Source organism: Hippocampus guttulatus, chromosome 9 (genome assembly GCF_054856545.1).
Source record: "Hippocampus guttulatus isolate MCC_2025c chromosome 9, RoL_Hgut_1.0, whole genome shotgun sequence".
Taxonomy (NCBI): domain Eukaryota; kingdom Metazoa; phylum Chordata; class Actinopteri; order Syngnathiformes; family Syngnathidae; genus Hippocampus; species Hippocampus guttulatus.
Window position 1 is genome coordinate 8,862,128 of NC_141269.1, and position 11,668 is coordinate 8,873,795.

At 41.2% G+C, this 11,668-nt stretch overlaps 1 protein-coding gene across 7 annotated transcripts in view; it reads left to right on the forward strand.

Annotated features, from left to right (window-relative positions):
- rbfox2 (RNA binding fox-1 homolog 2) overlaps positions 1-11,574 on the forward strand; it is a 39,120-nt gene extending 27,546 nt beyond the window's left edge. For 3 of the 7 annotated variants that reach the window (XM_086119384.1, XM_086119382.1, XM_086119387.1), the window contains 6 exons: positions 935-991; positions 1,090-1,240; positions 1,651-1,696; positions 4,957-5,048; positions 5,680-5,752; positions 6,421-11,574. In XM_086119384.1, coding sequence (XP_085975510.1) covers positions 935-991; positions 1,090-1,240; positions 1,651-1,696; positions 4,957-5,048; positions 5,680-5,752; positions 6,421-6,465 — 464 coding nt within the window. In that variant the 3' untranslated portion in view covers positions 6,466-11,574. Of the gene's footprint in view, positions 1-934; positions 992-1,089; positions 1,241-1,650; positions 1,697-2,039; positions 4,762-4,956; positions 5,049-5,679; positions 5,753-6,420 lie in introns of those variants that run through there. The other 4 variants (XR_015101772.1, XM_086119385.1, XR_015101771.1 and 1 more) reach the window with 4 other exon arrangements.
- Positions 11,575-11,668: the final 94 nt, after the last annotated feature.

Consider the following 11,668-nt stretch of genomic DNA (forward strand, 5'->3'; position numbering starts at 1 on the left):
TATATAAAGATTTTTCTAATGGCCGCCAGAAAGCGCTCGAGCATAAAAGGTAAGAGTGAGACAAGTTGATCCAGTATACACGTGTCGAGGAAGACGCTATCATCTCTCAAAACAACCGGCCATGAGAGGGCGCATTTCACCTTTGTTTTGGGCGGCACTGCATCCACCAAGGATTACGATGTCCAAAAAAAAAAAACCTCCCGAAAGACATTGTCGTGAAAGCTGACACGAAAGCGTGGATGGTAGAAAGCCAAATGAAAGAATTGTTGACGGAGTGTTACGACGCCGAACAGTGACTTTTATGTTTTAACCAGCCCCGTTAATGCTGTTTTACTGCCGTGGTGCTGCCGCGTTACAGGACACTATTTCGAAAGAACAGTTAAGGTTTGTTAATAAAACTTTGAAAACTCGTGTGTACCGTATTTCTTTGTAAATACCTCACTTATGTTACAACGTGGGCACCTGCGGCTTATAAACAGGTGCGGCTTGTGTGTGTACAAAATGGTTCTTCCTTTGAAATGTAGTCGGTGCGGCTTATAATCAGTTGTGCTCAATAGTCTGGAAATTACGGTAATCATGTCCAGTTTTGATTGACACTCGAAGAGGTATCAATTTAACAATTAGTAAGGATTATACCGAGCAGTGGTATACAACTAGATTCGCTAGAAAGCCTTCGTTGTCATTGTATGGGGTAGAAAATGCAACAAAATATTGGTGGAGCTCAAAGTTATAGCCTATGTAAAACTGTATTGTCAGACCAACACATCCACTGACTAAATAAGAGCATGCACAGCCCAGTATTGCACAGTGGGACCGATGCACAAGAAAAATGTTACTATTTGTTTACTCTTCTATTGTATAGTTAAATTTTCTCCAGTGATTTTGTGCAGTGATTTTTTATAGAGATTTACTTTAGTTTTATGTTTGTCTTCAGCTGGTTGGAAGTTAAGTCCTGTGATGGGAGCCATGTACAGTCCTGAGCTCTACACGGGTACGATGACCAGATTTGAAGATGAGTTGATGTGTCAAAATATTTCACATTACACTTGCATTGTTGTCCTAGCATCTGCGTTTTATTTTTCACATCAGTGCCAGGGTTTCCGTACCCAGCTGCAGCGGCAGCGGCCGCCTCCACGGCCGCGGCGACCTTCCGCGGTGCTCATCTGCGGGGTCGTGCGCGGCCCGTCTACAGTGCCGTCAGGGCGGCTGTGCCACAACCTGCCATCCCCACCTACCCTGGGTGAACACCTCTCATTGCTATAGCATTCAGTTAAAAGCATGTTTTATGTGTTTATATGACGCTTTGAGAGTTTGCTAAGCTCAAAATACCATTTCTTTGTATCTCCAATCTGGTAAGAATGTGATTTTCAGCAAAGTTAGCAGCCGATGTTCCACAAGTGTCTTATTGGTGCATTTGTATACACTGAGGTGGTATTTTTCTTGCATGTTGCACGGTGTGTAATAATCTCACCTTTCTTCCTCTTCTCTCTTTCACAACCTTTTTGGAAACTATTATTTTCTTCCCTACATCGGCCACACGATGGCACATGTCACCACTATCCCCTCCCCCCACATCCACCCTCCCGGTTTATTTCCAACCCCCACCACTGCTATTTTTTCCCCTTTCTTCGCTCTCTTTCTCTCTCTTAGCGTGATGGCCTATCAGGATGGGTTTTACAGTGCCGCTGATCTTTATGTAAGTATAAGTGTCGCTCCGCCCCACTGCCTCACCCTTTCCTCCCTATGTTTCGACCCCTCTTGCCTGTAGGTTTTCAAGTGTGACAATGGCACAGAGCAAACCCACTAAGACGCATACTCCTGGGTGTTTTCAGCATCAAACCAATCGTCATTCCATCAGAGCCATTATTGCATTAAAACAAATGACACATCACGTCCAGATGCTTTCCACACATGAGCGTTCTCCTGTAGGGTTTGCGTCTGTGCTTTTGTGAGTTGTGTACCATTACAATTAAGAGTGCGTGATGGTGCGTGCGAGTGCGTGAACAGGTTGACAAGAGCTGTTTCTGTTCTCTCTGTAGACTAGTGTTTCAGGACATTAGTGGCAGATTGCCTCAGGTAGGGTTGACACTCTCCATGCGAGAGCCAGTGTGCATCCTCCTCGTCGCCAATGACTGCGTGCTGCTAGACATTTTTTGACCATCTGAGATTGAGATGCCTTCTCTGTCTTCTTCTACTAACTCACTGAATTCTGACAAGGGTGGAATTGCGGAAGGGGGAGAAAATGTCTTACACCAGGGAGGAGATGGATATACAGTCGAACCTCGTTACAACGTACCCCGGGGGACAGAACGAATCTGGATGTCATAACAGTAGTTCGTTGGAACCATTTCCCATAAAATGGCCGCCAACTACGACGTATAATACAGTATGAACATTTATAGAGGTAAAAACATGAACATGTAATACAGTATGAACATGTCAATTACAAATACGTGTATACAATATGAAGAAAACATTCAGTCAGCAAATTGCTTCTCCAGTTGAAGATGCGCAAGGATGAGGATGTACAACTTTATTGTCAAATTTTAGTACTAAATTCATGTTGATAAAAATACTGTAGCTGACGAAATTAAAGCTATCAGTGGATTATTTTACTCGTGGGAGTATTTTGCATTGGAGGTAGTTAATAAAAAAAAAGGCAGGATATTCAATTTTTACTGCACAGGTGGTGTTTGGTGTTTGCAGTTTGTGTTGATGTAAAAGTAAACCATCATGGAAAGCTGTTAAGTACCCATTAAAAAACTAAAAGGCTAATGTTTTGGATTTAGAATACTCAACTCAACTGTATTTATAGAGCACTTTAAACCGCCATCACTGCATACAAAGTGCTGTACATGCTGGATTTAGAATACTGCAAATTACAAGTGCATTAATAACTTGTTCGGTGGTAATACTGAAAATGATTAAATCAAAGAGCCTGCGTACAGTGTCATTCAAAGCTGAACCTTCGTCCTTGCTAATCTTTTGAAATGTTGTAGGTGTGTCGAATAAACTGATTGGTGAATGCAGATGCTGTTGCACTGCCCTCCTTGCTGATGACAGCGCCAAATAAAGTAACCGGGTAGTAAATAAGGTTGGAAGAACTTAAAACATGTTCTAGTCCAGTAGAATGTGATTCAAGTGGAGTTGAAGTCTATTCGCCAATGACGTCATGACGTTTTGTTTTGTTTTTTTCTGCCCAGTATAGCGGTCCTCAACCTTTTTTGCGATATGGACTGGTTTTACAGCAAATGCATTTTGACAGACCGACATTAAAAACAAATTATTAAAAAAAAAAAATACAAGTCACCATTACACTGAATGTAAATGTAATTGGTGGCATCCCTACGTACTGTTTTTCTCTTCAATGAGCTGGACAGTCTCATCTTGTGTTCTATAGCATAGCGTGTTCAAAGACGGGACATTGTAGCCAGGCTAAAAAAAAATATATATATTTTTTTTTGTTTCGCTCTTTCTAACTTACTCTTGTTTAATTGTACTTGAGAAAAGGATTTGCATATTTTGCTAGTGACCATGCTACCCTGTCTAATTTTTGGTCAACCATTTACACACGCTAATAGCAACCATACAATACTATACACCGACACACCAATTTCTATGATGAAATCATTTTGTTGTTATCATAAAATTGTACCGCTCTTCCAAAACCCGCTTATGTTTGTACTCATCTACCCATGCAGACGTGTGAAGACTGTCGCCTTGTTGGTTGGGCATTTTGTTGCTACACTGATTATTGTAATCTGGCAACAGCAGCAGACTGGCGAGTCTCTGTACCTGAGCAATCAACTAGTTGGTTCAACATCTTGGTTTAAGTATAGTGAAATTGCTCTTCAGGCCAAAAAATACAGCAATACTAAATATTGAAGTCATAGTCAACTGTGAAAATAGTACATTATGCAGATGTTTTTGTAGAAAAATAGGTTATATACACACACACACACACACAAGAAAAATCTTCTAGTGAAGAAGAGGCAGGACAAGAAGTGAGTGGAACAATTTGAGGTGTTCTGTAATTAGTTTGGTGATGAAGCTGATTCTGACCCCTTCCAGGAGTCTCCCTGTGTGTTTCACTTTGTGGCATGCTAACTCAAATCAGTGTCGGCATGCACACATACTGTACTGATAAGGCTGACCCCGCCCCCACCCCCAACGCTTAAATCCTCCTCGCCCACACACTTTTTCTATTGGACATTTTCTCAAATCCACCATCCTTTTTTTCCCCTCTTGACTTCTCAGTTAACCTCCTCTTCACCTCCTTCCTTTATCACATTCCTTCTTGACCCCCGCCCCTTTTCCCTCACCTCCGCGGGTCCAGTCTTCCCCGAGACCCTTGCGACGCAAACGTGTGTGTGCTGCTCCTGAATGCGGGGATTTGGTCGTGACTGATCTTTAGGCTAGAATGCGGCAGTTCTGTGTTGATGGAGGGATGTTTGGTCTCATAAACTGCTCAGATCAGAGTTTGGGGAAAAGCATGCTGTGTCTGTGATTTGTCGCTCGGCAACCTGAATTTGTTTTCTTGTGCGTGTGAGTGAGAAATGCACACTTGTTGTGTTTTTGTGTGTCCATAGTGAACAAATGACTGTTTTCTTTTCTTTAACTGTATGTTTTTGGTAGGGTCACATATTAAGAATTTTTCTCCCTCCATGCCCAACTTAATGAGGGGGCGGGGGGGGGGGGGGACATGAGACACAATTAATGGATCTTTTTGCGTGGGTTAGTCATGGAGGGAGAGAGCCACAAAGAGCCTGAGCTACATCCTTGTGAATGCTGCACCAGATTAGTCTTTTGCTGACTGTCTGCTCGTTAATCTTTTTCCTTTTCCTCACACTGCAACCCTGTAGTTGGCTGGTGGCTTCTTACTGTGCGCACAATGTCGAGCAAGATTTTAACAAATCTCTGTCTACCACGTACCTCTTTCTCATTGCCTCATCGCAGGGAGGCTACGCTGCGTACCGTTACGCCCAGCCGACGGCTGTAGCCACACCCGCAGCTGCGGCGGCGGCAGCGGCTGCAGCTTACAGTGACAGGTGAGTGGGCCGACCTGATAATTTACACATTCATTTATTGATTGTTTTTTTTTCAATCCTGTCACCGTGGGGCACTACATCACATTGACTGTTTTTCACTTTACAGTACATTTGGGTCGGTTACATCACACTCCATTGCTCCCATCAGACAATGTAAAGCGACTGCGCACATACTGGATCCATTGTGGAGTAAACATATTCGGGTAGATTTGGGGGAAAAAAAATCTCAAAATGCTCTCCATACTTGGAAAATTTGGAGGAAACAAAGGCATACCCACTTGTGATGCTGCTGAGTCTGAAACTTGGCGCAGAATGCTCTGCTGTCCTACACTGGAAAGGAAGGTCAGGGAGATCTGACAGGAACAGAAAAGGAGCAAAATAACAGCTCCCGAAATACCTGGAGACAATTTAAAGAAAGGAGGAAAATGCTAAATAAAGAAAAAAGTAAGGCTTTCTGCTCTAAATGTTGTACTGTTGACCTTGATGTCTTGCCCCTAGTGTGTGCTGGTTTCTTTGAGTACATGTTAGTTTAAAAAAAACATACACATATATATATACATATACAGTATATATATATAAAAATCGAATAAAAAACATGATTGAAGTGTAATTTTTTTTGCCCCTCCTGAAGCTACGGACGAGTCTACACAGCTGACCCCTACCATGCTGCACTTGCCCCAGCTGCTTATGGTGTTGGAGCTATGGTGAGTCACTTGCACTTACCGTACCGGTAATTTAAACCAGGGCGAGCAAGCTCATTTTGGCATGGTCACATTGCAGTTATGGTTTTCCTCATTGGGCTGTCATGACCAACCATGACCATGTTGATGTGCAATCACTTCATTGTATTATTACTAATACATTAAAATTGATGGGTAACTAGTTTTGAAATCAAGGATAATGGTTAGTCCAGCCTTTCATTTTTTTTAAGGGTTTGATAACAAAGATCCGAGCAATATCTCAACATTTGTAAAAGTGAAAACGATTTACAATGAATTTATTGAGTGGGCAGCATCTACAGTTTTTGTAGTTCACACACTGGCCAAAAAGATTCTCACAAAAAATAAGCCCTATTGGTATAAATCAGCTGTCTTGGAAATAGGTGCATGATGTAACGTTTGGAATTAGACCCCCCCAAAATATTTTTTTGAATGTGCAACTTCCAATTATAAGAGCTATGTTAATCATTTGATTTATTTAGCATTGAGAAAAAAACCTAAATCAAGATACAATATTGGGCGACGACGCACTAAGATTCTTTTTTTCCACCAAATGAAAACCTATTATTTGAGTGTATTTTAATTCAGACAGTATGTGTCAATCCCTGCTTTCTGGACTCCTCCATTTACTGAATGAGTGTTATTGTTCGCAGGCCACGCTGTACAGGGGGGGCTACAGTAGATTCACCCCTTATTAAAGACACTACATTCCCCTGGAGCTCTTGCTGCGAGTTAATCTGAAAGTGCTCCCTCTGTTGTTGTGAAAGTGCACTGCACCCAGCTTGGACTCAACCGCACCAAGTTCCCATCCCAGAGAAGTCCCAAGTTTTCTTATATACACAGAAATAGAGGAATGCTGTATCAAAGACTGACAGGTGACCTTTACATTAAAAAGAAAAATACGAAGAGAAAAAAAAAGGCAAAAGTAGCCACCTTCCCTTATTGCACGGCTGTATTATAGTCCCCCTTTTCAGTCCTTCCGCACTCAGCAGCACAAGACTTGTGATGGAGCCCAGATGTTCTTCCAAAGGCTATTTCCTTTTACCGATGAATCTTTTGTCCGACGTCTTTGAGAAAGACACGCACGCTCAAGCTCAGCTGTGGCAGTAAGACGCGAGGGGAAAAAAAACTCGCTGATGGATTGTGACTAGTAAAGGAGAGGATTCCCATTCCCACCGTGTGCCGGCGGGACACAGAGACTGAACTTGGCAGCTTGAAAAGATGACTGAAAGCTGAGGGATGGGAGGCTTTCTAAGCACTGGTCCTTACCTCAAGTTTTCTCACTATACGGAAACGGTGAACCTTTAAATTATGATATGCAAATAAATTAGTTTAGAGTCAAAGTTACCAAATTTATAATCATTGCAATTAGTATCCTGATTGTTAATTTTTCCTTTCTTTTTTTCTTTCCCCCACTTGACGTCAGCTACACTTTGCTGGCTAAGTATTGGTCCAATGTGCTCTCATCCAAAATTTGGTAGGATAGAAAAAAAAAAAAGAAATAACAGAAAAGCTTACTAACTCCCTCTTTCCCCAAATAAGGGCCATGTTGTGGTTTAGTGACTCAACTGTTTTAGGGTTACGGCTTTGTTATTTGTACAAGTGCGTTATTTTCAATCAAAAGCATTTTATCGACAAATACCTAATTCAAATATCTAGAACAAATAATACCGTATTTTCACGACCATATGGCACACCGTATTCAAAGGCGTAGCATCACTTGCGGGTGCTATCTCTGTATTTAACACATACACAAGACGCGTTTTATTATAGGCATGATAAAACGTACGGTAGCTTAAAAAAATCCGGTCGCATGCATGCACAGTAGCGTATGTTTTTAATAACGCAGCGGTTGTACTTTCTTGAAGCATATAACAATATATTCACATCCTTTTTCTGCTCAATCCTCCTCCTCAAATCTTGTGTGTCCAAAATGAACAGCTAGGTCAATTCACAATCCCTCGCGTCATTGTCAGAGTCAGTCTCGTTGCCGTGCGGCTCTTCAGAAATGACGCCGGCTTCTGTGAAAGCTCGAACAACAGTGCAAGCCGACACATCAGCCCAAGCAACCGCAATCCATTCACAAATTGTGGCGTAACTCACCCGGCGCCACCTTCCAGTCTTAGTAAACCCGTGTTCGCCATCGCTCCCACGCCGCACATAACTTCACTTTGGCCGTTTCTGTCCATCCCCATGGCAACCGAGCACAACAGTAAAAGCCGAATTCACGTTGCCCCGTTGTGCGTATCGCTACCGTGCCGGTCCTCTTCTTCCCCCCAATGTGGTTCACCGGGATGTTGAAAGTGAGCTACACCTCGTCCATGTTGGTGGTGTGGTTGGGCTGGATGTGTTAGTCAGCAGTCTTTTTGTTGTATTTCAAAATGCAAAGTATGCTTGTCCCTCATCACTTGCCATCGCCGAAGCGGGTATGTAGGAATGTGGGAATTGGTTGACAGAACAGTCGGTCATGAAAGCCAAGTGAGGCCTGCAGAGCGATAGACTGAAGGATTCAAGTCTCCAAGAAAGCATCTTTATTTAATATAACACAGGACATGACACTTTTTACTCCATTAGCAGCGGAAGATGGCCAGTTTTTTACTTGTAATCCGCCAGATGTTTCTGCTCCACAGTCGTGCATGCCCAGATGGATAAGTGGCACCATTTCATAAAACGAAAGCACGAAGCACGATGTATTAGTTGATCTTGAATTCTCTCGTGCTCAATTCCCGTGGTCCTTCACGTAACCGATTGCTTCGGGAGCGTGGGCATTGTTTAGCACAATGGACGTTCTAGACACACCGACTGTGGCCGTGCCTTTAGCGTCCTCTTTCACGCCCACTTGAACGCCCGCATGCTGTCCTCAATTACGCCCGCCTTTCCTCTATATAAGTAGCGCGTCGGCACAACATGGGGCAGTCAAACAGACACCCCATCAAAGTCACACAACAGCGTTCACAGATTTTGGAACTTGGTGCATACGCAAGGCGACCGACCCGCATTATTAGGCACCCCGTACATTTTGGAGAATATTGAAGAGTTTAAAGTGTGCCTTTTGGTCGTGAAAATACCATATTATAGCAAATATAGCAATTAGTACAGGCTCCCTCGCAGAAGGTTAGTTCTGCTTTTTCTTATCATTCTTCTGGACATCAGGTGCGTGTTTGTGTTACAGGACGTTGTTAAGAAGCTTTTTGCTCCATTCGGCAAGAGAGCAGCACCTCACTCCATTTGAATTATTAGCCGTACAGATGCCGTGCCCACTTGCCAGGTGGTGGTTGTCGTGAAAAAGATGTCTCCTGTGACGTGGCGATATCAGTCATACGTAGTGAAGGTACTTAGGCTACTTGCAACCACCTACTGGTGCCATCTGAAGGGAGAAATGAGAAGGGTTTTTTTCTATGATCAATTGTGGCATGGCATCTATGAGACAATAACAAAATGAAGCTGCACGGAGATATTTAACCACTTGATAAAATCTAACTGAAGCACGCCAAATTTCTGCTTCGACTAATTAGTTTGTTTTTGTATGAGATCCTACTAAATCCTCATTGGAATATGTTGAGGCCTTAAGAAGTGAAAATAAGCACCTGTAAAGTAATCTTGCCTCTTGGCCGTATTTCGCATCTTTAGAGTACGCACACTTCTGTGCATATGCCACGACACACAAAAACGGCAACACTACGCCAACGGCACTCTTATTTGGAGGAGTTATGTTTTTTGATTTGCTTTGAATCAACTATTTCAAGTATTCGACATGTAGACGGTAGATTGTTCCCTCAGTCCCCATAATTAACGAGCAACATCACCAATACCGATTAAGTCTTCCTGTAAAACAATATAGGTTATAATTGTGTGTGAGAGAGAGATTCCTGTCAAGTTCATGGAGAAAAAAAAAATCTAATAAATGCAAAACACCTTACTATTGTGCATATTTCTATACTATTCTATTCTATATTTCAAAATGTGGCTTTTTTTGGCTTTTTGTTTTTGTTCCAAAGATTTGTAGAAAGCACATTTTTTGGAATAAATGTATAAATATATTATCTATGTTAATGTCATAATCTTGGATGATCCCGTTGCTGTCGTTATTTACTTTTGTCTTCTTTTTTATATCCGCAAGTGTTGTTCCTCCTAAAAAGGTGCAAGTTAAATTTCAAGCTTTTATTATTATTATTAGTTTTTGTTTTTAATTTTTATTTTTGTTTCTGGGTTTTTTTTGTTTTGTTTTTTGTTGTTGTTGTTGTTATTTTTTTTTTTGCGTGAATGTCTTGATAAAATCATACCAAGAGGAGAACTAATGGTATGCATGTAACACTAGCAGACTGTTGTTGTTTTTGTTTATGGGATTATTTAGCGTCATATTTGAACATGCATCACAATATACCCAATGTTATTTTCCTCATCTCTACATTTTCAGGTGAAAATGAATGAGTTGGTGGAAAGCACTACTTTGGTTCAATTCAATGTCACATTTTGTCACATCATTTCAATTGTGCAAATCTGCACACATCAGATTGTTTTAAATTGTGTGAAACCTGGCAGATTTCTCTTATGTTTTTTTTAATATGCTGCTCATTAAAAAAAAGGTAATTTCTTTTTAAAATATCTCCATTCAGCTATAGAATGTGCGCTGGACTGTACACACACACACACACACACACACACACAAAAAGGACTAGCCAAAGATGCTAACAAGAGTCCACAGCACATTCTAGTTAACCAACTGCAAAATGCTCTCAAATGTGGTTAGTCAAGGCATGGATAAACCAGCATGAGCGATTACTTGTCAAGTTTAACAAAACAAAAAACAAAAAAAATTGTAGTTTTGCATGAAACTTGTGTCTTTTGTATTTGACATTTGAGACATTTGCATCTTTCATCATTTAAATTAACGCCATGACTGATGACAGCTAGCGGTCAGGACCCTGGTAAATACTAGCACAGGGTGGCAGCCTGGAGATTTATTTTTTAAAAAAAAAGTATGGCAGCTTGATTTAGTCATGGTTCTCCTGCCACTCTGTTCTCCTGACAATTAGAAGTGGACAATTAGAACTCTCAAAACCCCAACCCTCCCTTTGACTCCCATTGTTTTTTTTTCTTATTGACTGTCTATTTAAAATGTTTTATATAAAATTGTTTTGTTGTGATATGGCTCTTGTCTTTTTTTTTCTTTTCTCAGTGGACATCTTATGTTATCAGGTTACTGGGTGCATGAAAGTGTTAAGATTAACAATTGTTTTGTTTTCATCTTTTAGTGGTGTACTTTTTTCTCTTACCGTATGTGATCAGTGTTAAACATTTACTTTTGTATTTGTTGTTAAAGTTTAGGTTGTACTGCATTATCATTTATGTTTTACTATTAATAGTGAGCAGCACGAGATGCACGCCTTCCTGTCGGGAGTATGCATCTCTGGGTACTTTGGCTTCCTCTCATTCACAAATTGCATTTAAAGAAAAAAAAACATGCATGTTACAGTTCATGAAGAATCAAATTGTGCGTAGATCTGTGTGTGAGTTCAGTTCAGGGTGCGCCATAGCTGTCATCCAAAGTAAGATGGGACAGCCTCCAGCTCAAGCTACAGGAAATGAATGTATGGCCATATTCATAGCGGTTCATTTTTTTTCACGCATGTGCGATTGGTTACGAGTGTTAAAATGTTCCTCACAAACAACCTGTAAAAAGGAGAAAAGTGATGACGACTGGGTCGCAATCCCAGTTTGTGAGCCGGCACTTTTGCTGTTTGTGGCAACAATGACAATACCGTCCACTAGGGGGAAGCAGACGCGATTAAAACACGTTCAGTACATACTGACTACGTTCATTTGTGTTCAACTTGTACTTTTCTGTGAACTAAAGGTTGATGCTAACCTTTTTATATTAGTAGTAATGATAAAAGTAGT